The following is a 25,116-nucleotide window of genomic DNA, read 5'->3' on the forward strand; positions in this document are numbered from 1 at the left end:
CCATTTGTTCCTGCACTGGGATTGGATGTATTGAAATCAATAGTCTGGAACCGCAAGCAAGTTGATTTGTCATATGGAGTGCCGGGAGAGTTAGATCTGTGTGTGTATATATATATATATATAAAAATGTGGAGTGAAGAGGGTCTCTTGTATGAAAAATTAAAACTGGAGCAGGATTCATTCTTGTATCTGTCTTTAGCAGCCTGCCTGTACACGCAGCACGATGCGCCAATACATCTGCTGCCTATACACCCAGCACCAATACATAGGCTGCCTGTACACCCAGCATGATGCGCCAATACATCTGCTGCCTATACACCCAGCACCAATACATAGGCTGCCTGTACACCCAGCACGATGCGCCAATACATCTGCTGCCTGTACATGCAGCACCAATACATAGGCTGCCTGTACACCCAGCACAATGCACCAATACATCTGCAGATGGGAGTCCTATGATTTAGCGCCATCCAGGATGCTTGTTATCAATTTAAAGACAACAGCATTCCGGCATCAGGCAAGCGTGGCAAAGTATGGGAGCTGGAAGCCACGGCTGGCGGAAGACAACAGCTGAATCAGCCGCATGCTACCAATGCTCCTACCAACAGCAATATGCAGGGCCTCCGTGGTCCCCTCCACTGCAACTGTGCGACTTATTATAAAGTTTGCATCCCAGACTTACGTGATGAGACCAATCACCCCAAACCTGTGCCCATGTGGGTTCCACCAGAGCAGGGCCATGGGCAATTGCCTTAGTGCAACACAAGACCAGGTGTGACATTCCATGCACAATGACCCAGTATCAAACTGTCCACAATAACTTTCTATTACATTGGCCACATGTAGAAAAAAACATAAAAGTGATCTTCCATCATAATATCCCAGAGTTCTCTCTAAAGGGCCGTACACATGGAGAGATTTGTGCCTGAGATTCATAATGGGAGCGTCTGTGAGAGATTTCAAATCTCTCACAGAAAGTGTTTCGGCAAATTCAGGGGAATAAAGTCTCTTCATATTGAAATAATGGTTTGGAATAGAGCCTGGGGAGTGACATCTTCTTTGTGTAAAATAGAAAAATAATAATAGAACAAGCATAGGGTCCGCCCCGCCCCCCCCCCCCAATCATATTCCACCCCGGGCTTTTGGAGTGGTCCTGGTTCCCAAAATACAGAGGAGAAAATGAATAGGGATCCCCCGTATTTTGGGGACCAGCACCAGTCTCCACGCTTGATGGAGTCCCGTAGCCAAAGCATTACCCACCCTATCTAGTCAGCCCAGGCCGAGAGTTTTTGGTAAGGTGGGAACTCCCCTGGGCGGTGGGTGCAGGGTTGATAAAGCTTGTTTAAACAGTAATATTGTCTTTTACAGTAGGACTACAGGTCCCAGCAAGCCTGTCCTACATGCTGGTACTTGGGAGAACCACAAGTACCAGCATGTGGGGCATTAAAAGCCCACCAGCACCTATAGCTACCTGTAAAGGAAATATTAAAATAAAAACACAGATTTGTAAATATTTTATTAAACTGCATCTTGTCTTCACCCAGGGGAGCCTATGCCCCCCCGGGCTTCTGCAGAGTCTTCACCTGGGGCGGCCTTTTAAGCTCTTTTGCATGGCTGCTGCTTCCCAGGGCTTCAGCCTCTTCCTCTGTGTTCTTCGCCTGGGTGCGGGGCCTTTTGAGCTTTTTTTTGCATGGCTGCCACCTCCCAGGGCTGGTTCTTCTGGAGCTTTTCTCTGCTCCTCCACCATCGGACCGGCTACCTACTGTCTGGGGCTGGCTAATACAGCCAGCTCTAAGGGTCAGGGCATTGACACAGCAAGCCGTGATTGGCTGGCCACGACTGCAACCAGGGTGAATGGGGAGGGGGTCTAGGTTCCGTGAGTGGGGGAGGGAGATCTACACACAGCGGTTTATATGCATTTTCTGAGTGATTTAGTAAAATAAACCCTGTTTGTGGCGCCCATTACCTAGAGTGATACACTAAGTGTATGTGACCTGAGAGTGCCCGGAGCAAGGGCATGTTTCGAGCATGTTTCGCGCGCGCGTCCCCCCCCCGTCGGCACATGTACCCTTGGAGATAGGGCCACACTGGCCAACTCACATGCCCTGGGGTGGTCTGGAACCTTCTGTTTCCGGGCGACACTTGGTACTGCGAGCAGGTGCTGGTTATATAGGCTGGGTGCGGGGCCTGGAGAGGAGAAGTGCCTGGTCCCAGGAGAGGAAGCCAGGGGTCGGGGGTCAGTGCAACAAGGAGGAGAATGAAGCTGCCCGGCGATGGGCAGGAGGAGGAAGAGCAGCAGTGTGGCCAGCAGCGCATGAGAGGAGAGCAGAGAGTGGGAGGGACGGAGATTGACAGCTCCAGTCCCCGGCACCAGCGCCCGATACCCGGGCCGGCAGCCGCATCACCGCACCAGTCCACAGAACCTTTCTGCGGTCTGATGATGCCAGGTGCCGTGGAATGGTGCGGTGATGCGGCTGTCAGGTATCGGGCGCTGCTGTCGGGTGCCGGGACTGGAGCTTTCAATCTCCGCTCCGTCCCTCTCTCTGCTCTGCTCCCACGTGATGCTGGCCACGCTGCTGCTCTTCTTCCTCCTGCCCCTCGCTATGCAGCTTCAAGTTCACTCTCCTCCTTCTCGTCGTTGCGCTGACCCACGACCCCGGGCTTCCTCTTCATCTCCAGGTACAATGGGAAGCCACTTGCAGTCTTGCACAGAGGGGAGCGGGCGAGCAGGGCGGGGGAGCTGGCGGCAGAGCTCCGGCACCAGATGACATGTCGGCGACCGGAGCTGGTGCTCCACTGGCTCCGCCCTAGCTACGCCTCTGTCTGTGAACAACGTGTAGATAGTTTCACAAGGGAGACTGTACCTGCACTCTGGTAGCTCTGGCCTCGTGCTGCGATTCCTGCTGATCAGAGAGAGGCAGTAACAGAATAGTACAGCTTCCTGGGCAACAGATCTGCAAGCGATTGGCACCCAAAGCTGGAGGACGTTCAGCAGGCTAAGCACCATCCCCTCTGTGTTGGTCTTCCCCCACTGGAGCAAAAAGATCCCCATTAAAATGGATCCCAAGAGATCCAGGCTGTGCTCAGGCCCCAGTGGTCTAATGGAGTCCCTGCCGCAAGCAGCATTGTCCACACCAGCTGCTGCGGCATACTCCCATCATGCGCAGCAGCTGTTTGTGCTCTCACAGAGAACCTTACCTTCTCCAATGCTCTGGCCAAGCTGCCTGGGGGAGATGTCTGGCAGTGCTAGGCGCTGTGTCTCTCCCCCGCCGAGTACCCCTCTGACACAGGTCGTGGGGGAGTTCCGCCACGGCAGCTACATCACTCCCGTCGTCAATGATTGACAGCGGGGGCGGCTCAGTGTAAAAAAGAAAAGAAAAAAATATATATTTTTATTAGCTTCTTATGGGATTACCTCAAAGAGGATCCGGGATTGGAAAATTCTCAATCCTGGGATCAGCATCCATAGTTGTGTCAGGGGTGTCTCATACCCACCCCCACACTGGCCGACCCGCACATTTACTCACATTAGCGGAGCGGGTGGCTGGGAGAGGAGTGGGTTCGGAGGTGGACGGTGCCTCCAGGCTCATACACCTCCTCCTTAGTAGACAGCACAGCAGCCGGAGAAGAGGCAGGACGGAAAGGAGGCGGGCGGCCAGGCAGAGGAGAAGAGGTGGGCGTGCGGAGGAGAGTAGAAGGGGGCAGGCACAGGAGAAGGCTGCAACAGAGTGGGCGGTGTGGCCTGCGCAGAGTGACCTCTACTGTCACGCTACACAGGCCGCACGCAGGTGTCAGGATTCAGGAACAGCCGGGCGGCGTATGAGCGATTGCTCAGACGCTGCCCAGCATTACACTGCGCATGCACAGTCTAATCCCGAAATTGGATATTTTAAAATCCCAGACTTTTTTGGGACCAAATCCCGGGATATGGAATATGGAGAATCAGGCTTCAAGGAGGAGGAGGAAGGGGAGGGGGGGTAATAGGGCACACTGAAGGACACAGGGGAAGAAGACTGCAGGGGGGGCAGGTCGAAGAAATGTTGGGGCAATAGGGCACACAGAGAGCATGTGGGGAGTCAGGCTGTGCAGGGGAAGGGGGCAGGGGACAGGTCAGGGAGATCCTGGGGGCAATAGGGCACATGTGGGGAATCAGTCTGCAGGGGGGGAGGAGCATGTCGAAGAGTACCTACACACGGCCAGTAATCCTCTGCTGCTTGAAAATGTCTAGTCACATGGGTGTGACGTCATCTGAGGACAGCGGGTCACATGGGTGTGAAGTCATCTGAGGACAGCGGGTCACATGGGGAGGACATCAAAGATCCTTTCCACAAAGGGAAACTAGCCGCTACCCTTCATGCTGGCACCAAACAAAAAATGAGGAGATGAGGATGGAGGCAGGGTTATAGGGGATAGGGATCAGGCATCCTGAGAAACTTTCAAAGCTTTGCTGATTGGTGCACAGTCCTCTAGATCCACCTTCAACCCCAAGGTCACCCTGTGGGTGCCATGGAACACGAAGAAGAAGAAAAAAAAAAAGACAAAATAAAAAGGGGAAGGAGCAGATGGAGTGAGATAAAAAGGGGGAGAGAGGAGAGTCAGAGAAAGGATTGAGATGAGGGAGGAAGGTGATGGCGAACTTAGAGTGGATGAGGTGAGAGGGCACAGGCTAAGGGGGTCAAGAGTTTACACGAGAGGGAAAAGGGGACAGGGAGAGAGCGAAAAAATAGGAAAGATGAGGTGTGGTGAGATGAGGGGGTGGGTGATGGTGTGAGCTGGTGGGGAGCAAGAGAGCGAAAAAGAGTAAAGATATGGGGTGTAAAAGTGAAATGAGAGGATGGGGGGGGTGTGAGCAGACTAGAGAGAGAAAGGAGCGGGATGGGGGGTGTGTGGAATCATGGAAAAAGAGGAATTGAGAGAAAAAAGCCAACAGGGCAGAGTAGGGTCCGCAGGAGCCAGGCACCTATACCAAAGCTTTTGAGAGGTAGGCTCCTCCCACTGCATCCCAGAATCCTCAGTTCAAACATATGCACAAACATCAATTTAACCAACAACAACATGATATATCATGAATACTGGCATACTTACTGAGCATAATGGAGGGATTGCTGTGTCACCAGGACCATTTCAGAGAAAGGGATTCGAACGGTGAGTTCTTACAAAAATCTTCTTTTTCACTTTCAATGGTCCTGGTGACACAGCTTCACATTGGGACGTACAAGAGCCGGTCTTTTGGGAGGGTAAGCTCAGATCTGCAGCTCTCATCACTGCTCGCCCGAATGATGCGAATGATTGGTAAAAGTGTGAACAGATGACCAAGTGGCGGCCCTGCATACTTGCTCAGCTGTAGCCCCATGGCAAACCGCCCAAGAGGTAGCAACAGACGTTGCGTTTGTGCGTTTATCCTGGCCGGAACAGGCCTACCAACCTTAGTATATGCAAAAGCAATAACCGATCTCAACCACCTGGCTATTGTCTGTTTAGAAGCGGGCCGGCCTATCTTGTGTACATCATACAAGACCAATAAGGTATCTGTCTTCCGAAAACCTTTTACCCTGTCCACATAAATGCGCAAGGCGCGCACCACATCCAAATTCCTCAATTTGTCCCTTTTTCTAGAACCCTCCCTCTGGGGGTTGAAACACAGGCAGAACAATCTCCTGATTCAGATGAAAAGCAGAAACTACTTTTGGAAAAAATTGGGGGTCTAAGAACGGCCCTATCGTCATGAAAAATAAGGAAGGGAGCCTTACAGGACAACGCTCCCAACTCCGAAACCCTCTTTGCAGAGGAAACAGCCAATAAAAATACCAAATTTCCACATAAGGAAGGTCAGCCGACCTTAAAAGGCTCAAAGGGAGGCAGTTGAAGACACTCCAGCACCAAAACCAAAGACAAATCCCAGGGTGCCACTGGTTGTTTATATGGTGATTTCAACCTGGAAACCCCCTGAAGGAAAGTTTGCACCTCAGGAAGTACAGCCACTCTCTTCTGAAAGAAGATCGACAGAGCGGATATCTGTACTTTAAGCAAATGGAGACTGCGGCCTGAAGAAAATCCATCCTGAAGGAATTCAAGCAATTTTGACAGTCAAAACCTTGACTTATGAGACTTCTGTCGCTCACACCACCTAATATATGTCTTCCAGACGCTGTAGTAGTTGGCCGAAGACACCGTCTGCCTGGCCTTAATCATGGTATTTACCACTGCCTCAGAAAAACCTTTACAAAATGGCGGTTTCAATAGCCAAGCCGTCAAAGTTAGTCAAGCTAAATCCAGATGGAAGAACGGTCCTTGGCTTAGTAAGTCTGGCCTTTTGAGGTAGGCGCCACGATTCCACTGACAGTTTCCGAACACTCGAATACCAAGACCTCCTTGGCCAATGCGGAGCGATTAGTATTACCGGAATTCCTTGGGACCCGATTCTCTTCAGAACCCTTGCAATCATCGGAAACAGCGGGAAAACATATGCCAGATACCCTGTCCAGGGAACGGTCATTGCATCCACAGCCAACGCCAAGGGATCCCTCGTCCTGGAAAAGAATCTGGGAACCTGATTGTTGGAAGCCATTAAATCCACCTCCGGGGTCCCCCATCGAGATGCAATCTGTTGGAATATCTGTGGATTCAGCATCCATTCCCCTTCGAGCAGCTCCTCCCTGCTCAAGAAATCAGCCTCGACATTCTTCACCCCAGGGGTGAATATCGCTGATAGGGCCGGAACATTCTGCTCCGCCCAACCAAAAATCTGGGATACCTCCCACATGGCCAGCTTGCTGCGTGTACCTCCCTGATGATTCAGGCACGCCACAGCCATGGCGTTGTCCGAATGGACCTTGGGGAGACCCCTCAGCCTGTCTTCTGCCAGGGACAATGCCTTCCAAACAGCCCTGAGCTCCAGGATATTTATCGGCAGTGCTGCCTCCCCCGCAGTCCATAGGCCCTGAAGCCTCAAGTCCAGGACCACTGCTCCCCAGCCCGAGACTGGCATCACTAGTGACTACCAGCCAGTCCCAAGACTGAAGAGACCGACCCCACTGAAGGGAATCCACATCTGTCCACCATTGTAGGGAAGACCTGGTTTCTAACATCAGCTTCAAACTCTCAGTCTTCATGGTCTGTGTGTTCCCCAACCAAGACGTCAAAATTTTCCATTGGAAGGTCCGAAAATGGAACCTGGCAAAAGTTTGCCCAGCAATTTTAAGCACTTCCAAACCGAGGGACCCGGTGCTTCCAGAATCGACCTCACCATGCGAGAGTATCCAGGATAACTCCCAAGAATTGGATCCTCTGAGATGGGACCAGTTGAGACTAAGTTTAAAAGCCAACCGTGAACTTGCAAAAACTGAATAGCCTCCGCTTTTCTGCAAGGTCTCTGCTAAATCTGCTTTGAACAGCAGATCGTCCAAATAAGGTATCACAATGATAACCCTCAATCGGAGAATGGCCGCCATCACTGACATGATCTTGGTGAAGTGGTGAATACCCTTGGAGCCGTGGCCAGTCCAAAGGGTAACGCCCGGAATTGAAAATGCCAGTCCCCTATTGCAAACCTTAGGAGTGTCTGCTTCCCCCGGGAGAATAGGGACATGCAAATATGCGTCCTGGATGTCCATGGACGCCAAAAATTCTCCCTGGTCCAGGCTGAGAAGCACAGACCGCAGAGACTCCATTTTGAAGTGGTCTACCCACAGGTGGAGATTTAAAGATGTTAAAATTAGGATCGGTCTGAAAGTACCGTCCGGGCTGGGCACTAAAAACAGAATGGAGTAAAAACCTTTCCTCCATGCCTCCCGAGGCACCGGGATCACCACTCCTTTTTCTAGAAGGGAGTGAGCCGCCCCCAAAAGAGCAGTTCGGAGTCGTGACTCCTTTGGGAGTGGTGTGGGTAAAAACCTCCTCGAGGAAGAACTTTAAAAGGAATTTTGTACCCCTGTGATACAATCCTCCACCCCCAGGGCTGAGGAAACCTTTAGAATCATCACCCTGGTCCCAGGGAATGTCTGACGTGCATTCTCCTTCCTCTCCTGACTCCAGTCAGTAAAGGCGCCGAGTAAGACCGTTTGGGAGTCCCCTCGGTATCATTATCAAATCTATCCAGCAGCTCATTAAATCTGCTAATACACTTTGCAGTATCCTGCATCACCTGTAACAGGCCCGGATCTGCTTGAGTCAGAGGCAAGGAGCCTGAGGACTGCTGAGAGGATGACATAGGTTTAGGGGAAGACACCACAACATCTCTGTCCAACAACTGCACTAAGGCATTCACTGACCTGCCCAGGGCACTAGCCCACGCAGGCTCTGCTTGCTCTACCCTCTGGGGTTCACTGCCCATGGGTCTCACAACTGTGCAAGCCGGGCACAATTCCCCCTTGGCCATCTGTTCAGGGGAAATTTAAAGTGCACAACCACTGCACACAATGCAAGTGGGGCTCCCTCCCCCAAAGCTACAGACTGTTGCTCTGACATAGTATTCCCGCGCTAGGGTGTTTTAGCGGGGCGCTGCGCCCGGCCAATTTTTAAAGGGCAAAATGCGCCCCGCTAAAAGAGCCTGCTGCTTGTCTTGCTGGTGTACCCGGGAAAGCTCAAGACATCTCAATCTCTGCGGTGCTGGGCTTCCCTGGCAGCTCAGGGACTTCGGTGTAGCTAGGTCCGCCCCCCTTGAACGACGGTGGCAGCCCGGGCACGTCCCCTTTAGTGACGCGGCGGCCCGGCCCCTTTAGTGACGCGGCGGGCCGGGACCGCCTACAACAATGACGTCGGCGGGCCTGGTCCACCCCAATTGCGCTGCCCCTGTGCAGCGGCGCCCTGCCCACAAAAATTCCTAGAGGGAACACTGACATGACACAGCAATTTCACATAGTGCAAAGTGACAGGCGTTTTATACAGAGTCAATGTATAACACAGCACTTATCTGTCTGAAGCTCTGGAATTCTCCTCCAGAAGGGGGTAGCGATGCCCAGGAAATCCACTCACTCAGCCAGATACAGCTCTTCAGCTCCACAACAGCGTCTCCCAAAACGGCGCCAAGCAGAGTGAGGGAAGTGACCAAATGTCCCTGTTGCTGCAGGGTCTGTAGCATTTTGGCGCCAAACCACCCCCAGCAGCCGCTCCCACTATAGGATTTCCTATGTCCAGTGTCTCCCCTTCGTATGGGGACCACTTGGACTGATCCTGTAACAAGCTGCTGTCCTTTTCAATAAGGAGGTCATCTTGTAAGCTCCGCGTAAAATGGCCGCCACCATAACGGAGTGCCCGTCCCCCATTACCCTCACCTGCGTGAAGCCAGTTCAGGGACGCTCCGGAGCCCAGGAAACTTCTTAATAGAAGTTGTCAGCGCCGCACAGAGAGACCAGACAGCGTCTCCTCTGTGCGCAGGAAAACTGACAGGACACACTTCTGTCAGCACCTGCCGTGCTGGCAGTGTGAGGATTCTCATAGAATAAGTGTAAAATTAATAAAATAAAAAATACCTATCTCTCTCTAATCTTCGGCAGCAGCCTCTTCAGTATAGCACCCACTCCAGTGGGCACCTAAACGAAACTGAGGATTCTGGGATGCAGAGGGAGGAGCCTACCTCTCAAAAGCTTTGGTATAGGTGCCTGGCTCCTGCGGACCCTACTCTGCCCTGTTGGCTTTTTTCTCTCATTCCCTCTTTTTCCATGATTCCACACCCCCCCCATCCCCCTCCTTTCTCTCTAGTCTGCTCACCCCCCCCCCCATCCTCTCATTTCACTTTTACACCCCATATCTTTACTCTTTTTCGCTCTCTTGCTCCCCACCAGCTCACACCATCACCCACTTCATGAGAAGTAGGAAGGAGGTGATGGCGAGCTTAGAGTGGAGGATGAGGTGAGATGGGATAGGTGGGGTGAGCCGACGGGGGGGTGGACAGACAAGGGGTGAGCCGACGGGGGGGTGGACAGACAAGGGATGAGCCGACGGGGGGTGGGTGATGGCGTGAGCTTAGTGTTCCCGCTAGGCTGTTTTAGTGGGGCACTGCGCCCTGCCCGATTTTTAAAGGGCAAAATGTGCCCTGCTGGCTACAGAAAAAAAAAAAAAGAGTGAAAAGAGCGAAAAAGAGGAAAGATGGGATGGCTCCCTATTAATGGGCCCCCCATACATTAGCCTGACTTGTCCAAGGGACAAGTCGGACCTGATTTCCCTGGCAGCCTCCCGGGAGGAGTCACACATGATTAGGCATTTGATGTGCCAAGTTCTGCATATGATATATCGCAACTCCCGGGGAGCTACAGTGGGAGCTGCGAGGCAGAATCAGCAGGCGAGGGACGCTGGGGAGCTGCAGGGGGGTAGCCGGGTATGGTAACTTGACAAATAGGCAGCGGGGCATGCTGGGGAGCCGGGCAGGGGACACAGAGGCAGCACGCGGGGGGACGCTGGTGAACTGGCGAGGGATACGAGAGAGCTGGGCAGGAGGATTGGGGACTCACTTTGAAAGAAAATAAATAAAAAATACAAATAAATGGTCAGCCAGTGATTGGCTGAGAGCTCTCTCAGTTAATTGCTGATTGGCTGAGAGAGCTCTCTTAGCCAATCACTGGCTGTCCATTAATTTGTAATGTTTTTTTTTTTTTTCCTTGCAGAGACTAGTCCCCGATCCTCCTGCCCAGTTCCCTCGTTTCCCTCGCCGTTACACCGCCCCGCCCCCCCACTGCCTGTGTCCCCTGCTTAGCATTCCAGCGCCCCCCCCCCCCCCCATTTGACAGCTTACAATGCCCAGCTCCCCCCCCCCTGCAGCTCCCCATCATCTACCGCCACTGACTCTGCCTGTCTCTTCGGCGTCACCGCTCGCTACTACTGCCTGCCTCTGTCACTGCCCTTGCAGTGTCCCCCACCCGCTGATCCTGCCTGGAGGCTGCACATAAGATTTAGGAAATCTTATGTGCAGCCGGTCCGACTGCCGACTCAGAGGTGCACGGGACCGCGCATCAGATCGGAGGGGATGTCTAAACATGCGATTTGGGCTGATTTCATGGCCCGATTCATCTGAATCGGTTGAAATCGTGCCCAAATCGCATAGTGTATGGGGGCCTTAAGAGTGGGCGACAGGGCACAGTGAGTAAGAGAGAAAAAGAGAGAAGAGTGGGGGAGTGAGGGGACAGTCAGAAGACAGAGGTGACAGTGTATATACATACTTAGTGGCTCTGCTTGTGCTCCACGTCCTCTGTCCTGTTCAACCTCCCAGCGGCGTGCAGCTCTGGCTTCCCGCAAGAGGTAGCAGACAAGTCCCAGCAGTGCGCAGCCTCGGACTCCCATGGGAGGGGGCAGGTGGGTCCAGGCGGTGCATGGCTCAAGCTCCCATGGGGTGAGCCAACGGGGGGTGACACACACGGGGTGAGGAGGGGTGGCGGGAGCAGCTGCGGGTGAGAACTGAGGAGGGAGGAGTACGCAGCCATTGGGTGGATGAGATGGAGAAGGGAGGGTGCGTGGGTGAGGGGTTCGCGGGTGGAGGGTGAGTGCACGGATGAGGGGTGCAAGGGCGTGCGTGGGTGAGAACTGATGGGGGTGGCCGGGGTAATCATGGGTGTTGTGCACGGCCGCCGGGCGTGTGCGGGGGCTAGGTGCAGCCATGGGTGTAAAACGTGTACCTGCAGTGCTTATAGCGCAATCTCCGCGCTCCCGCTGCTACAGCTATCCCCGATTCCCCACGCTCCTGCCGCTTCAAACTTCTTAGTCAAATGGGTGTGACGTCAACTGAGGGAGCGGGTCACATGGGGGACGACGTCATCAAGGCTCCTTTCCACGAAGGGAATCTAGCCACTACCATACTAGCATGGACTGAGGAGAGCCAGAGGATGTCTATATACAACCAGCGGCTCCTCCACCCAAATTGGTTAATTGACCGCCTATTGGCCAATCAGGAGTCGCAAGGCCGCTAGGCAGCCAATAGTGCTAATCGGCTGCAGGAATATGCGGGAGGGTGCATGGAGGGTGCATGGAGGGCAGCAGGAGGGTGCAGGTGGGGGCAGCAGGAGGGTGCAGGTGGGGGCAGCAGGAGGGTGCAGGTTGGGGCAGCAGGAGGGTGCAGGTGGGGGCAGCAGGAGGGTGCAGCAGGAAGGTGCAGGTGGGGGCAGCAGGGGGGCTCCATGGAGGGCGGCGGCATGGAGGTGGCAGGGGGGCAGCAGGAGGGTGCCGGTGGGGGCTGCAGGAGGGTGCCGGTGGGGGCTGCAGGAGGGTGCCGGTGGGGGCTGCAGGAGGGTGCCGGTGGGGGCTGCAGGAGGGGGCAGCAGGCGGGTGCAGGTGGGGGCAGCTGGCGGGTGCAGGTGGGGGCAGCTGGCGGGTGCAGCTGGCGGGTGCAGGTGGGGGCAGCTGGCGGGCTCCATGGAGGGCGGCAGAGGGGCTGCATGGAGGGCGGCATGGAGGGAAGCAGGGGGTGCATAAAGGCAGCAGGGGGTGACGGAGGGTGCAGGTGGGCAGCAAGAGGGTGCAGGTGGGCAGCAAGAGGGTGCCGGTGGGGGCAGCAGGCGGGTGCCGGTGGGGGCAGCAGGCGGGTGCCGGTGGGGGCAGCAGGCGGGTGCCGGTGGGGGCAGCAGGCGGGTGCCGGTGGGGGCAGCAGGCGGGTGCCGGTGGGGGCAGCAGGCGGGTGCCGGTGGGCAGCAGGCAGGTGCCGGTGGGGGCTGCAGGAGGGAGCAGCAGGCGGGTGCAGGTGGAGGCAGCAGGCGGGTGCAGGTGGGGGCAGAGGGGCGGCCTGGAGGGCGGCAGGGGGTGCATAAAGGCAGCAGGGGGGTGACGGAGGGTGCAGGTGGGCAGCAGGCGGGTGCCGGTGGGGGCAGCAGGCGGCTGATGCAGGAGGGTGCAGGTGGGGGATGCAGGAGGGTGCAGGTGGGGGATGCAGGAGGGTGCAGGTGGGGGATGCAGGAGGGGGATGCAGGAGGGTGGCAGGGGGGGGCAGCATGGAGGGTGGCAGGGGGGGGCAGCATGGAGGGTGGCAGGGGGGGGCAGCATGGAGGGTGGCAGGGGGGGCAGCATGGAGGGTGGCAGGGGGGGCAGCATGGAGGGTGGCAGGGGGTGCATAAAGGCAGCAGGGGGTGACGGAGGGTGCATGTGGGCAGCAGAAGGGTGCAGGTGGGCAGCAGGGGGTGCAAGAGGGCAGCAGGGGGGTGCAGGTGGGGGCAGCAGGAGAGTGCAGGTGGGGGCAGCAGGAGGGTGCAGGTGGGGGCAGCAGGAGGGGGCAGCAGGAGGGTGCAGGTGGGGGCAGCAGGAGGGTGCAGGTGGGGGCAGCAGGAGGGGGCAGCAGGCGGGGGCTGCAGGCGGGGGCAGCAGGCGGGCTGCATGGAGGGCGGCAGGGGGGCTGCATTGAGGGCGGCAGGGGGGCAGCATTGAGGGCGGCAGGGGGGCTGCATGGAGGGCGGCAGGGGGGCTGCATGGAGGGCGGCAGGGGGGCTGCATGGAGGGCGGCAGGGGGGCTGCATGGAGGGCGGCACGGATCAATACATGGCAGCTGGCGGAGAGCAGGCAGCGGCTGCAGGTACAGGGGATGTGTGCACCCCGAGACCCAGTCTGAAGTAGGGAGTGACGGGGACACAGCCGCCGGGTCAGGCTGTCTGAGGGGGGAGCGGGAGGGTGTCCCTGCAAGAAGCCCGGAGAAGCAGCCAGTCCCCCGCCCGCTGTCCTCCCTGCATACCTGCGTGTATGCTCACCGGTCCCTGTTCCAGAGCTGCCGGGATAGCGGCACTGACAGCCGCATGAGTACTGCGAGCTGGGTCCCCCGCTCATTACTTATGCGGCAGCTCTGGAACAGGGACCGGTCAGCATACACGCAGGGAAGACAGCGGGCGGGGGGCTGACAAGCATTGGGACAGCATGCAGGGGGACGGCTCCCGGGGGACTCCTAAATCCCCCGGCGGCACACAGGGGACGTCAGACGGGGGACACAGTCCCCCCTTCCCTTCCAAACCACGCAGCAGTGCACTCTCTCCCCCTCCACCCATCTAACACACCAGGGGCATAGATGGGGGGAGAAGAGTGTAAAGGTGTAATAAACCCCCGGGAAACTGTACCTGACGCCGCTGTGGGACTCACGACACGAACGTGCTGCCTGTTTCCTGCAGCGGGAAAACTATGCTGCGTGCTGACTCCTCCCCCTGATGACGACAGCAGTCACATGGCCGTGACGTCATCAAACCTCCTTTCCACGAAGGGAATCTAGCTGCTACCATGGCGGCACGCCCATCATTGCGGAGACGACATCCCACTTACATACACAACAAGCTCCGGCAAAATGGCTTCTCTAATGCAGACATACCTGTGAAGTAATAGGGTATGCATTTGGAAATAAACGCAAAGTAGACAAATAGCATAGTGTAGACAGTTTTGAGCCAATGGAACTGTGAGAAGGATCGCTGTCACTTGTCACTTGTGTGTAGTGTACTACCCCGCAAAGAGCTGTGTGTGGTGATAGAAACATGTGCCGCTAGCCGGTGACAGGTGCCAGAGAGATGGAGACGCTTGAAGCGGTACTGGATGAGGTGGCTCTGGAAGGCCTTGATGGGATCACGGTGCCGGCTCTCTGGCTAAGGCTGCAGGCTCGGATCCCTCATTTCCCGCTCCTCCTTGATGCGGCCACCAAGCAAATGGTGTGGCGGTCGCTGGTGTCTCATCCCGGACTGGACTTCTATGAGATCCCCATTGACAGACGGCCCTTACCTATCAATAACAGGTTAGTGCCCAGGGCATACAGGTTGCCTGTTAGTCACTAGTGCCGGGCCATGTGCTCTGTCAGTGCCGGCCCCAGCGGTCTGCGGTCAGTGCTGTCCCCAGCGCAGCGGTCTGCAGTCAGTGCTGTCCCCCGCGCAGCGGGCTGCAGTCAGTGCTGTCCCCCGCGCAGCGGTCTGCAGTCAGTGCTGTCCCCCGCGCAGCGGTCTGCAGTCAGTGCCCACCCCCCAGGCAGCTGTCTGCAGTCAGTGCCGCCCCCGCTCAGCGGTCTGCAGTCAGTGCCGCGCAGCGGTCTGCAGTCAGTGCCTCCTGCCGCACAGCTCAGCGCTCTGCAGTCAGTGCTGGCCCCGCAGTCTGCAGCCGCTTCCGTGTCTCACGCTGTGGTCTGCAGCAGGTGCCAGAAATACTCAACACTGAAAGGGCAGTCGCTGCCTTCTGCAGCAGCCTCTGCTCCCCTGGGTCTGCTGCTGCCGGCTTCGGCTGTTTGTGGCCGCTTGGTGAAGTTCGAGTCTGCTTGGGGTGCTCAGGAGCGCTCTGGTGCTCAGCCTTTCGTCTGTTCGTGCATTCCTTTCTTTGGATACCTAAACACATTAGTGTTTCTAGTACCCTCCATCTTTGAAAACCCATGCAGTTCCTCTTTCCTGCCTGGGGTGTCACTGTCTGCTGTGGTGTTTCTAGCACGGTCTGATTTGCATATCAGTGCTGATATATAGACCACACTTTGCTAGAAGCAATACAGCAGACGACGACACCCCAAGCATTGAAGAGGAACTTAATGGGTTTTCAAGTGGCATACCCAAAAATTTCTCTGGAGAGTCCGCTCCTTCAGCACAGCTTAGCCTGAGAAATTTCAGGGCTTAGCACTGAAGGGGTTAATGTATTCCTCCATGCACATCATAGCTGCCTACCCTCCTGCTTTGTGCAGGAGTCTCCCTGAAATAGCAGCAATCTCCCTCTCTCCCTCATTAGTCTAGCAATCTCCCTCATTTCACCTAGCCCACATTACACTGTTACATTTTAGGGGAGAAAAAGGAATGAAAGATAGATACATTTACACTGAATCATCTGCACCATTTCCCAGCACTTTAGCAAGTATAGTAGCTCTTACTAACTGCTTTGGGCTCATCTACATTTGGATATAATTAATTTGAAAAGATTCTAAGTGCCACGTTCACAATCTCTTTTCACAATCTCTCCATATATGGAAGTAGACATGCCCCTTTGGGTGGAGCATGTCACGCCCCCTTAATGGGGCACAGTGCAAACTTCTACTACCAACTATAATCTCCCTGGAACTCGTTTTCAAAAGTAGGAAAGTATGATGCACATATTTAAAATCAATACTTCCTGTATACTGCACACTTGATCTTTTGTCAATTTCTGTGCTTATAACAATTCTTACCAAGTTTGATTCATTCACATTAGTTCCAATAGCACAAGCCTTTTATTTTATTGTAATGATCCAGAGATAAAGTTTTAATATAAAAAAATATGACCTTAAATTATGCATAATTGACATGTAAAAGGTGGAATGGCCATATGTAGATACAGGTCGGGTCTCCCTTATCCGTGTATTGCAAAAACCAAAATATTCTGAAAACCGTGTTTTTTTCAGAATATTTAGTTTTTTTTTTTTCATACTTACCTCGGCCCCTGATGTCCACGGCGGCCTTCAGGATCCTCTTCAGCGGTATCTCCATTGCGCGAGTTGCACCCCTGAGTTCCCGCTGAAGAGGATCCTGAAGGACATCGGGGCACCAGGTAAGTGGGTGTGGTATAGGGGTTCAACAGTCGGGATCCTGACAGTCATTAGCCCGACATCGTGATCCCAACAGTCATTAGCCCGACGTCGGGATTCTTATTGCCCGGATTCAGGCAGCATGGTGAGCGCAACAAAGCCCCTTGTGGGCTCGCTGCGCTCGCCACGCTGCGGGCACGGTGGCTTGCTACGCTCGCCACCTATTCTATTCTCCCTCTATGGGGGTCGTGGTCCCCAACGAGGGAGAATAGCAGGTGGCCGTCGGGAACACGGCTGTCAGTGTTTTGACCGTCGGGATCCCCGTCCGACAACCCATGTAAGTATGGGGAAAACAAAAATATTCCAAAATACAGAAAAATCCCTTTTTCAAAATGAGCATGGTCGCAAGCATTTTGGATAAGGACCACACCTGATCTTTGAGAAAGCCGCCTATACAAGGAAGCGGGGAAACGCATCAGTTCGGTTCGCAATTTACTCTGCCTACACTGAAAGGTACTGCCGGCCGGCTTATTGGAAATCGTACACCGCAATTGCGCTGCATCTCCACTTCATCTCTTTGAATGCTTTTCTGTGGACTGGTGCTAACACTTTCTGCCTGATGCCCTCCAGCCTGTACAAACAGAGGATGTGGTAAATATACTAAAAACTACTACAGCTAAAACCACTAACACTGGACTGCTAATATCTGACAATCATTTGGACTGCTTTAATATCAGGCTGATTTAAGTGGACTAAAGTGTGTATACATATACATATATTTTTATTTTTTCTTTGTTCTCTTTCAGGATAATCCTGTTTTTTTATTGTGATTTTTCTTAATTACATGTGTTAATTGTTTGGTATCGGCCGGTACCTCTGTGATTGGTTATTAAATTATTTTTAATATTTAATTTTTTTGTCTGTATCTACATGTTTTAACATAGACTGGTACAAAACATATCCCTCAAATCCAAGCGCTCTCTTATATTCTTGTTCTTTGGTTCTTTCTGGTAGGATTGGTTATCCTAATAAGTCAGCAGCTGGATTTGAGAGATCTGTCAGTAATTAAATATATATTGTCTTTAGCGCTACTATCTCCCCCTTTTTCTCTGTTTATTTTGGATAAGGGTCACTCAAACTGTATAAGATTTTGCTGGTGAGAATGCCCTGCTGCATAATATAATAGAAGTTCTAATATTAAATAAAGAATGATCTTCATATTTGTGTTCTAGATATGATGGACAGGATTGTGAGCCAGGTGTTTTTAGAGTGAAGGAAGAACCATGCTTTGAAGATATATATCCAGTTCACATTATTACTGATAATAAAAATGGCAATCGGGGTTCCTGCCAGTATTTTGACAAGCGTGTTTCAGTTACAGAGCTCATACGGACACAGTCTGTTACTTGTGAAGATGCTTTTGCTAAGTGAGTATCATGATCATGAAATCATTGTATATGCTGGTTAAGTTCGTCTCAAGTATTTTAACTTATAAGTTGCTTTATAAACTGTATACTACACATGGGATGTGGTTTTGTCCCCTACGTTAAAGGAGTTCTTTGAAAATATAAAGGTACAGGGGATCAGTCCAAGTGATTTTAAGAGTCCTACTGCAAGAATGTGTGTAGTAAACCAGGCTTGGGATTGGTACACTTTTTGTTCTGTAGCAATATAATAATGTTAATTAATGCAGCTTGCAGTTAAATAAAAATAACTAAAGCACTTAAGGGGGTGATTCATGATCACTGGAAGGGGCCAAATCCGGCCACGTTCCGATGCTTTGTGGACACTGCATGCACGTTTATGCGCATGTGCAGCCCACTGTGCGAATGCCTTCGGCGAGTATCGCACTCGTCGCTTTTGGTAGGGTAGAGGGGCGGCATCAGGGCAACACCCTGATGCTTGCTGGGGGGGCGCATCTGACGTCACATGACTACCCCCTCTTCAGCGGGCTCTGACGGAAATAAAAGTCAGTTTAGACTGACTTATTTCCAAAAGGGAGAGAAATCATTTGATGGTCAGTTACCATTGAATGATTTCTCTCCCCTTTAGCCGTATGCAAGAAGATGTGCTCATTCACATCCCCTCACATGGTACCGAGGGGATTCGGCAGTGGGGGGTTGGATGTTCGGTGGGTGGTGTTTCAGGATTTGCTAGGCAAACGACCGCTGCTTAGGGAGCCTTGCTGAATCAGGCCCTAAGTTTCATATACAAGGGGCAATTGTAGCCCATCTTCTGTCTAGTTTGCTTAGAAATGAAGAATGGATTGCTCAATGTGTATATTCCCCAGCATCGGCGATTACTTGTCGTCGAGAAGTGAACACTTCTATGTGTCGCTAGAAAACACATGCATAATAGTTATTCCCAAACTGTGTGCCGTGGCTCCCTGGGGGGCCTCGGGACACTTGTAGGGGAGCCCTGGGTTGGTGGTCCAGGACCAATTCAAATTATGTATGATTAATTATTTATGGGAAAAACCAGTGCTGGTGGCCGCCAATCATAAAATGTGTACAAACAGAAGCAAATCCTGCCCTTTACCACATATCTGACCCTAGGAATCGCATGTAATCGCAAAATAGTTAATTATTTGTTTGGGCTAGAGGTGCCGTGAAAATTGGTTAATACTCTAGGAGTTGTCGCGATTCAAAAAAGATCGGGAACCACTGCGTACACAATATAATTAAAGTATTATACATATTATATTATTATTATACATCATTTATTATACAATATCACAAACTAGAGAACACTGGTTACCTGTGTATGGGCGATCTAGCTGCCGGGAAGCACAAGGGAAAATTCCCTAGCCTGCATCACTCAGCACGCAGGCTAACAGAAATGGACCCTTACAGGACAAATAACATTTATTTAGAATACAGAGCACAAACTAATGTATCCTTGTTGACGTACTTATAGGACGGTCTGCATTAACTTTGTCGACATTATACAACCACTGTTTAAGCACCAGTCTTTAGTATTTCAATATTTAATTTAGAGATGCACATTTCACGAGAATTAGCAGAAGTGATTCAGACAGTGAAATCAAATTCTGACTTATAACCATTATTCGTTTTTCAGGTGGGGAGAAAAACTTGTAATTGTTGCATGTCAGGCCTTGCGTACTCGGGCTCTGATTGGATGGGAAGGTGATCCCTCGCTAGAAATACCAGACTGTCCATACTGTATTCTGGAGAAAGTTGGGAGATCGCGATGGCAAGGAGAAATTCAGAAAGATCTTCAGGTTGCTTTCAAGTATGTTCATTATTTTTTATGCGAAAAGTACGTACATGTCTAGCAGTGTGTTCCCAGCATATATGTGAAAATGGACCTGCTGAGTGGATTGGTTTTCCTATGATCACCATTTGGTCTTATGGTTAGGTGGTTTAAACACACCCTTTTTTTTGCCAGTGTTGCCCAACCTGCTGTTAAAGTCAATAGGTTGGGAACCACTGCAACCTAAGATACATTTAAAATGCTGGAGAACAGTAAAAATGTCCCAATATCCTATATAGGGGTTACACTGCTGTTGAGAACAAAAGGACAATGATACATGGCATTATTTGATACACATTTAAAGGACAAAGTCATGACTTTGAATCGTGTAATTGCAGACTAGGTACCAGTATATAACTGGTGAATTACCGTTTTTGTACCTTTCACAACTGGTTCAATGTGAAGGGTAAAAAATGGTAATTAACCAGTAATATGCCATTTCCAACATGCAATGTGAAAGGGGTTTAACTTGCTCTGACCCAATTTAAGAAACATTTAAAAAAACGGGTAATTTGCAATGTGAAAGCAGCATAAGTAAATAATGCCATGTGACCTGGGGTGGACAAATATCTGCATAGAAGTGTACTGTTTATATCCGCCATTTTATTGAAATATAGCTGAATTTTATTTCCTTCTGAAGAACTTCTATCAAAAAGCACACCTTACACTCCATTCAATTATCTTTTTAGAAACTCCTTAACCTACAATTATATTTTGGATTGGGGGACAACCTCAGAGTACCCTGAGAAAATCCATGTAAACACAGGAAGAACATTGAAACCCCACACAGGAGAGGAATAAGGACCTGGGACATTTTTTTTCTAATCAGAACCTGCGGACTGAAATTTTTTCTTTTTTTTTTTTTTTAGAAAGCGCTGTCTAGCTAAATATTTGGATTCAATCATTAAACATACAATGTTTATTTAATAGAAAATGGGGTGACTGACTGCGCTTGAGTAAAGGGATAAGTGAGGTTGCTGCTGGGTGTCTGGGGTAAACTACACAATTACCCTAAACGTGTGCACAATAATAAAAAAAAAGACACTCCTGCGCTTCCCTTCACCATAAGTAATGAAATTAAATACACTGTACCTTCTATATGTATAATAATGTATTTATTAAAAATATACAATCAAAAGGCAAATTGTAGAACATTTATATTATCATTAATGCTAACAAATGGGGGGGTGTGGCCTAATAATGGTATAATTTGTAGACAAACACACAAAGAACACATAGATAGATAGATAGATAGATAGATAGATAGATAGATTAGATTAATATAATATAAAAAACCCTTGATAGATAATTCAGTCTGTGTTGAGCAGGTTTTTTTGGGGCTGTAATAAGCCAAGAGGGTTGGGGAGGTGGTGGTTGTTCCACACTACTACCCCAAAGTCCAGTGTCTAAAAGGGGTGAAAATACCGTACAAGTCTTTTGAGGGTCCTTGGAGGTAGGATGGTGTCTGCTGGCAGACTCGTCTTTCTCCCGCCGCTGTAGCTGAGTAGTGTGGCGTGCAGGGAGAAGAATCTTCTCTGTCAACGTGTTGATTGACAGAGAGGATTCTTCTCCCTGTCAAAAAAATTACATTCTGTAATGTGATATCCTTACACCTCCACTGGCTGATGTGTGAGGATATCACATTACACTGTGGTGTACCATCCTTCCGATTGACTTTTATGAACTGAGAAGAACAATTTACCCTAAAATTTTCAGAAGTGGGCTTAGCCTATCTCTGATTTATGAAAAATGGATCTTTCTATGGTTAAATAAGGACCCCATTCCTATCGAGACCTGTTTTATAAGGTTCATTTTTACAATGTCCATTGATTTGATTTTATAACATTTTAGTGTGTTAAGAACACTCTTCGCTGTACAGACCTTGCTGTGGGGTGTTGTTTTGCCACGCCCCTGATGAAGATGTTTCGACGAAACTCGTTGGATTGGTTTTAAATAAAGAACTACTTGTTTGAACGAAGCCTACATTTTATTTCGAAAATTTACAAGAGAACTATATAAAATCTGCTAGTTGTATCATGTTAATGGAATAATTGCATTTCTTGGCTAGGTGGTACTGAATAGAGCACACGCCTATAAAATATAGATATATATATATTTTTTGCTATACAGACATATTTTAGTATTTCATGCTGGTCAAAAAGCAGTGTTATCTATATGTGCATGTTTAACAGCGTGTACAATAATTGTTCTTTTTAAACTAGTTTTTGTGTTTGTGTTTTAGAGTGGATGCTGGGAAAATCCATTATCTTCGACGTGTGCTTGACAAGAATGGGCTTATCACAATGCAGACCCATTTGATAAAGCTACAGAATGGAGCTCAGCAGCATTCATTACTTTTGCTTTTGAAACGTTTCCATGTTGATAGGTATGTTTCTAGTGATTAAACATTCAAACCAATATATTTGGGAATATGCACAAAGCTTATTACTTGGTTTGTGGTCATAAGAAATGTTTACCACAGTAAACTGAAAAACAGCTAGTCACCTCACCCATCCTGCAGTACAGGCCAGGGAAGTATCTCATATAAATAACTTGTGGTTCCATATTCCCATCTGCATTTTTAAAGCAAAAGCTAATAAAGTTAAATGGGGGTCATGCTGGTCCCCTACCTGGGTGAACTCAGCCAGTCTATAGCTTGTCCCCACTTTTCCGTCAACTTTCGTCTGACAGTGGAAACACTATACCTTGGAGTATTAGGAATGGTGAAGTGATAAAGTAGACTGTGATAACTCATCAGCCATTCAGCTCCTAACTGTCAGGTTACAGGCTGGGTTGAAAAAGTAACAGGAGCTGGCCCCTAGTTGTGAGACGCCTACCATCCTGCTCTCCAGTGATGGAAGGCTTTCGACAGGGTGGATTGGGATTTTTTCATGGGGGTGCTGGAGCACTTGGGCCTCCAAAGAATCAGGGCTCTATACTCAGCTCCCTCAGCAAGGGTGAGGGTCAACTGGGATCTTTCTGATCCCTTTCTCATTTCGAATAGAAGCCACCAGGGGTGCACTTTATCCCCTATGATATTTGTTCTCTGTATGGAGGCTCTGACGAGGGCCATTCGGAATAATAATAAGGGGATTTTCGGTTGGAAGTAATAAATACAATTTAGCACTGTTCGCCGATGACCTCCTCGCAGTGGTTTGAAATCCGTTAATATCTATCCCTAACCTCTTGATGGAGTTTCGTCATTACGGAGCTCTCTCAAATTTCAAAGTTCATTTGTCTTAATCAGTTGCCCTTAATCTTACATTAGACGAAGCCATTATGCAAACTTTAAAATCTTCTTCCCCCTTTTTATGGCATCCCACCCACCTCAAATATCTTGGAGTAAACCTAACGAGAAATATTTCTCAAATATACACTCACAACTTTCCTCCCTTACTTTCTAAACTACAGCTAGATGTCTCCTCTTGGGGGTCAAAGAGGATTTTGTGGCTTGGATGCATCGGAGTGGTCAAAATGAACATACTACCCAGAGTACTTTATATACTTCAAACCTTCCCAATTAGCGTCCCCCAATCATGGTTTTTGGCTCTTCAACGTAAAATTCGAGACTATATTTGGGCAGGGCGCAGTCCCAGGTTCAAGCACAAGATTCTGTTTTAAAAGGAAACATGTGGGTGGACTCCAACTTCCTCACTTTTTTACATACTATAATGCAATCCTTTTGACTAGGATAATGGATTGGTGTAGCACATCACACAGAAAACATTGGGTTGATATAGAATAAAATTCTGTCCCGTTTTCTCATTCTGATCTCCCATGGCGCAATAAACCTTTTCTCAGCTCACATCCTCTTACTGACCCTATGTTTGCTTGTTGGAAACGCATGTGTCCACTCTCTCTTATCTCACCCTCCCCTTCCCCGCTTACTCCTTTGTTTGGTAATCCAGAATTTCCCCCAGGTTGTAATGAGCCTTTGTTTAGATTTTGGCGAAGCAGGGGCATTTCCCAAGTGGCTCACCTGGTTGATTCCTCGGGCATTCTGAGTTTCCCTGATATTCAAAAAAGTTGTGGATTGCTGAACAAAGAGGTTTGGAAATACCTCCAAATTAAACACTTCCTCTCAACTATTTGTTCGGCAACAGGACCCCTGAGAGCCAATACACCATTTGAAAAACTTTGCACAGCTGAGTCCTATCCTCGTCACTCTCTTTCAACTATTTATAAGCTAATTATTGATGAATCTTTCCCAGCTAAACCAAAGTTTATGTTCGACTGGGAAGATGATTTACAAGGCTTGATAGGAGAGGGAGATTGGTCGGAGATTTTGAGAAACATTTTTCTTCTTCCCTAAATGTGTTAACAACTGAAACCCATAACAAGGTACTTACAAGGTGGTACCGCTGTCCTAGCTCAGACCTGTGTTGGTCGTGTGGAACTGAGCCAGTTACGCTTCTACACATCTGGTGGGACTGTCACATCATAAAACACTACTGGAAATCCATAATTCATACTGCTAATATTATTCTACTGGATGACCTCCCTTTTAATGCTAGTTTTTGGCTAATCAATCTTATTCATAGGCCTTATTCAACATATAAAAACACTTTGTTACGTCATCTGCATAGCGCATCTAAAGCAGTGATTCCGGTTCATTGGAAATCTGGCTCCCCTCCATCCATGCAGGAGTGGTAGATCACTACATGGTCATGGACGATCTCAGTTCTTCATTACACTCTAAACGCATAACCTTTGGTTGCCTTGGCTGACCTTCCAGGACTCGGAACATTATAAAGTTTTACTTTAACTCTATTACTGTCTATACATTATAAATACAACTAATCTCAAATGTTTGGATACCCAGGGGGACACAGCCTTTATTTATTTCCTTGTTTCTCTCATGCTTTTCTCTTTTTTTTTTTTTTTTTTCTTCTTCCTCCTCTCGGATGCTTTTTCTTTCCTGTTTGACAACCATCATGTCTTGCTGGTTTATGCTTAGACCTTTGTGTCTGATTGCTTAGGTTATATTCATGCAGATTTCTTATTCAGGAAGCAGTAGCATGTGTACTTAATCTTTATGCAATTCCTGTTCCTTCCATCATTGTACACATAAAGTCTTAAATTTGTGTAATATCTTCTTAAAACTCCAATAAAATCGTATTTGCAAAAAAAAAAAAAGTAATATGCTGACTGGCCGATGTGTTATCGCTTTATTACTTCATCAGGTTTAATATGCCTGCCTCTTAGTCACTGGAATTACTTTCTGGAGCTAACCTTCAAGGTTGGATGCCATCCCTAATCTGAAGGTCATCTGCCTTTGCCGACACCAAAGCTTATATCTAAGCCCTCCGTATGAGGGCTCCTAGCATGTCTCATTTTTTTAGGGATGCTTGGGACCTGACCTGTTGTGACATTTGGGTCAGGTACCTCATTGCCCACAGGTTCAAGCTGTAATTCAAAACCCAACCTTCACA

General features: G+C 50.0%; 1 protein-coding gene across 1 annotated transcript in view; it reads left to right on the top strand.

The window, feature by feature from the left end:
• The first annotated feature begins 14,181 nt into the window (after positions 1-14,181).
• Positions 14,182-25,116, top strand: part of GTF3C1 (general transcription factor IIIC subunit 1) — a 91,940-nt gene continuing 81,005 nt past the window's right edge. The window contains exons 1-4 of the mRNA XM_083153412.1: positions 14,182-14,677; positions 17,644-17,838; positions 19,490-19,663; positions 21,927-22,070. Of these exons, the coding sequence (XP_083009538.1) occupies positions 14,457-14,677; positions 17,644-17,838; positions 19,490-19,663; positions 21,927-22,070 (734 nt within the window). The 5' untranslated portion in view covers positions 14,182-14,456. The remainder of the gene's footprint in view (positions 14,678-17,643; positions 17,839-19,489; positions 19,664-21,926; positions 22,071-25,116) is intronic.

Source organism: Crinia signifera, chromosome 7 (assembly GCF_055691185.1).
Source record: "Crinia signifera chromosome 7, ASM5569118v1, whole genome shotgun sequence".
Classification (NCBI taxonomy): domain Eukaryota; kingdom Metazoa; phylum Chordata; class Amphibia; order Anura; family Myobatrachidae; genus Crinia; species Crinia signifera.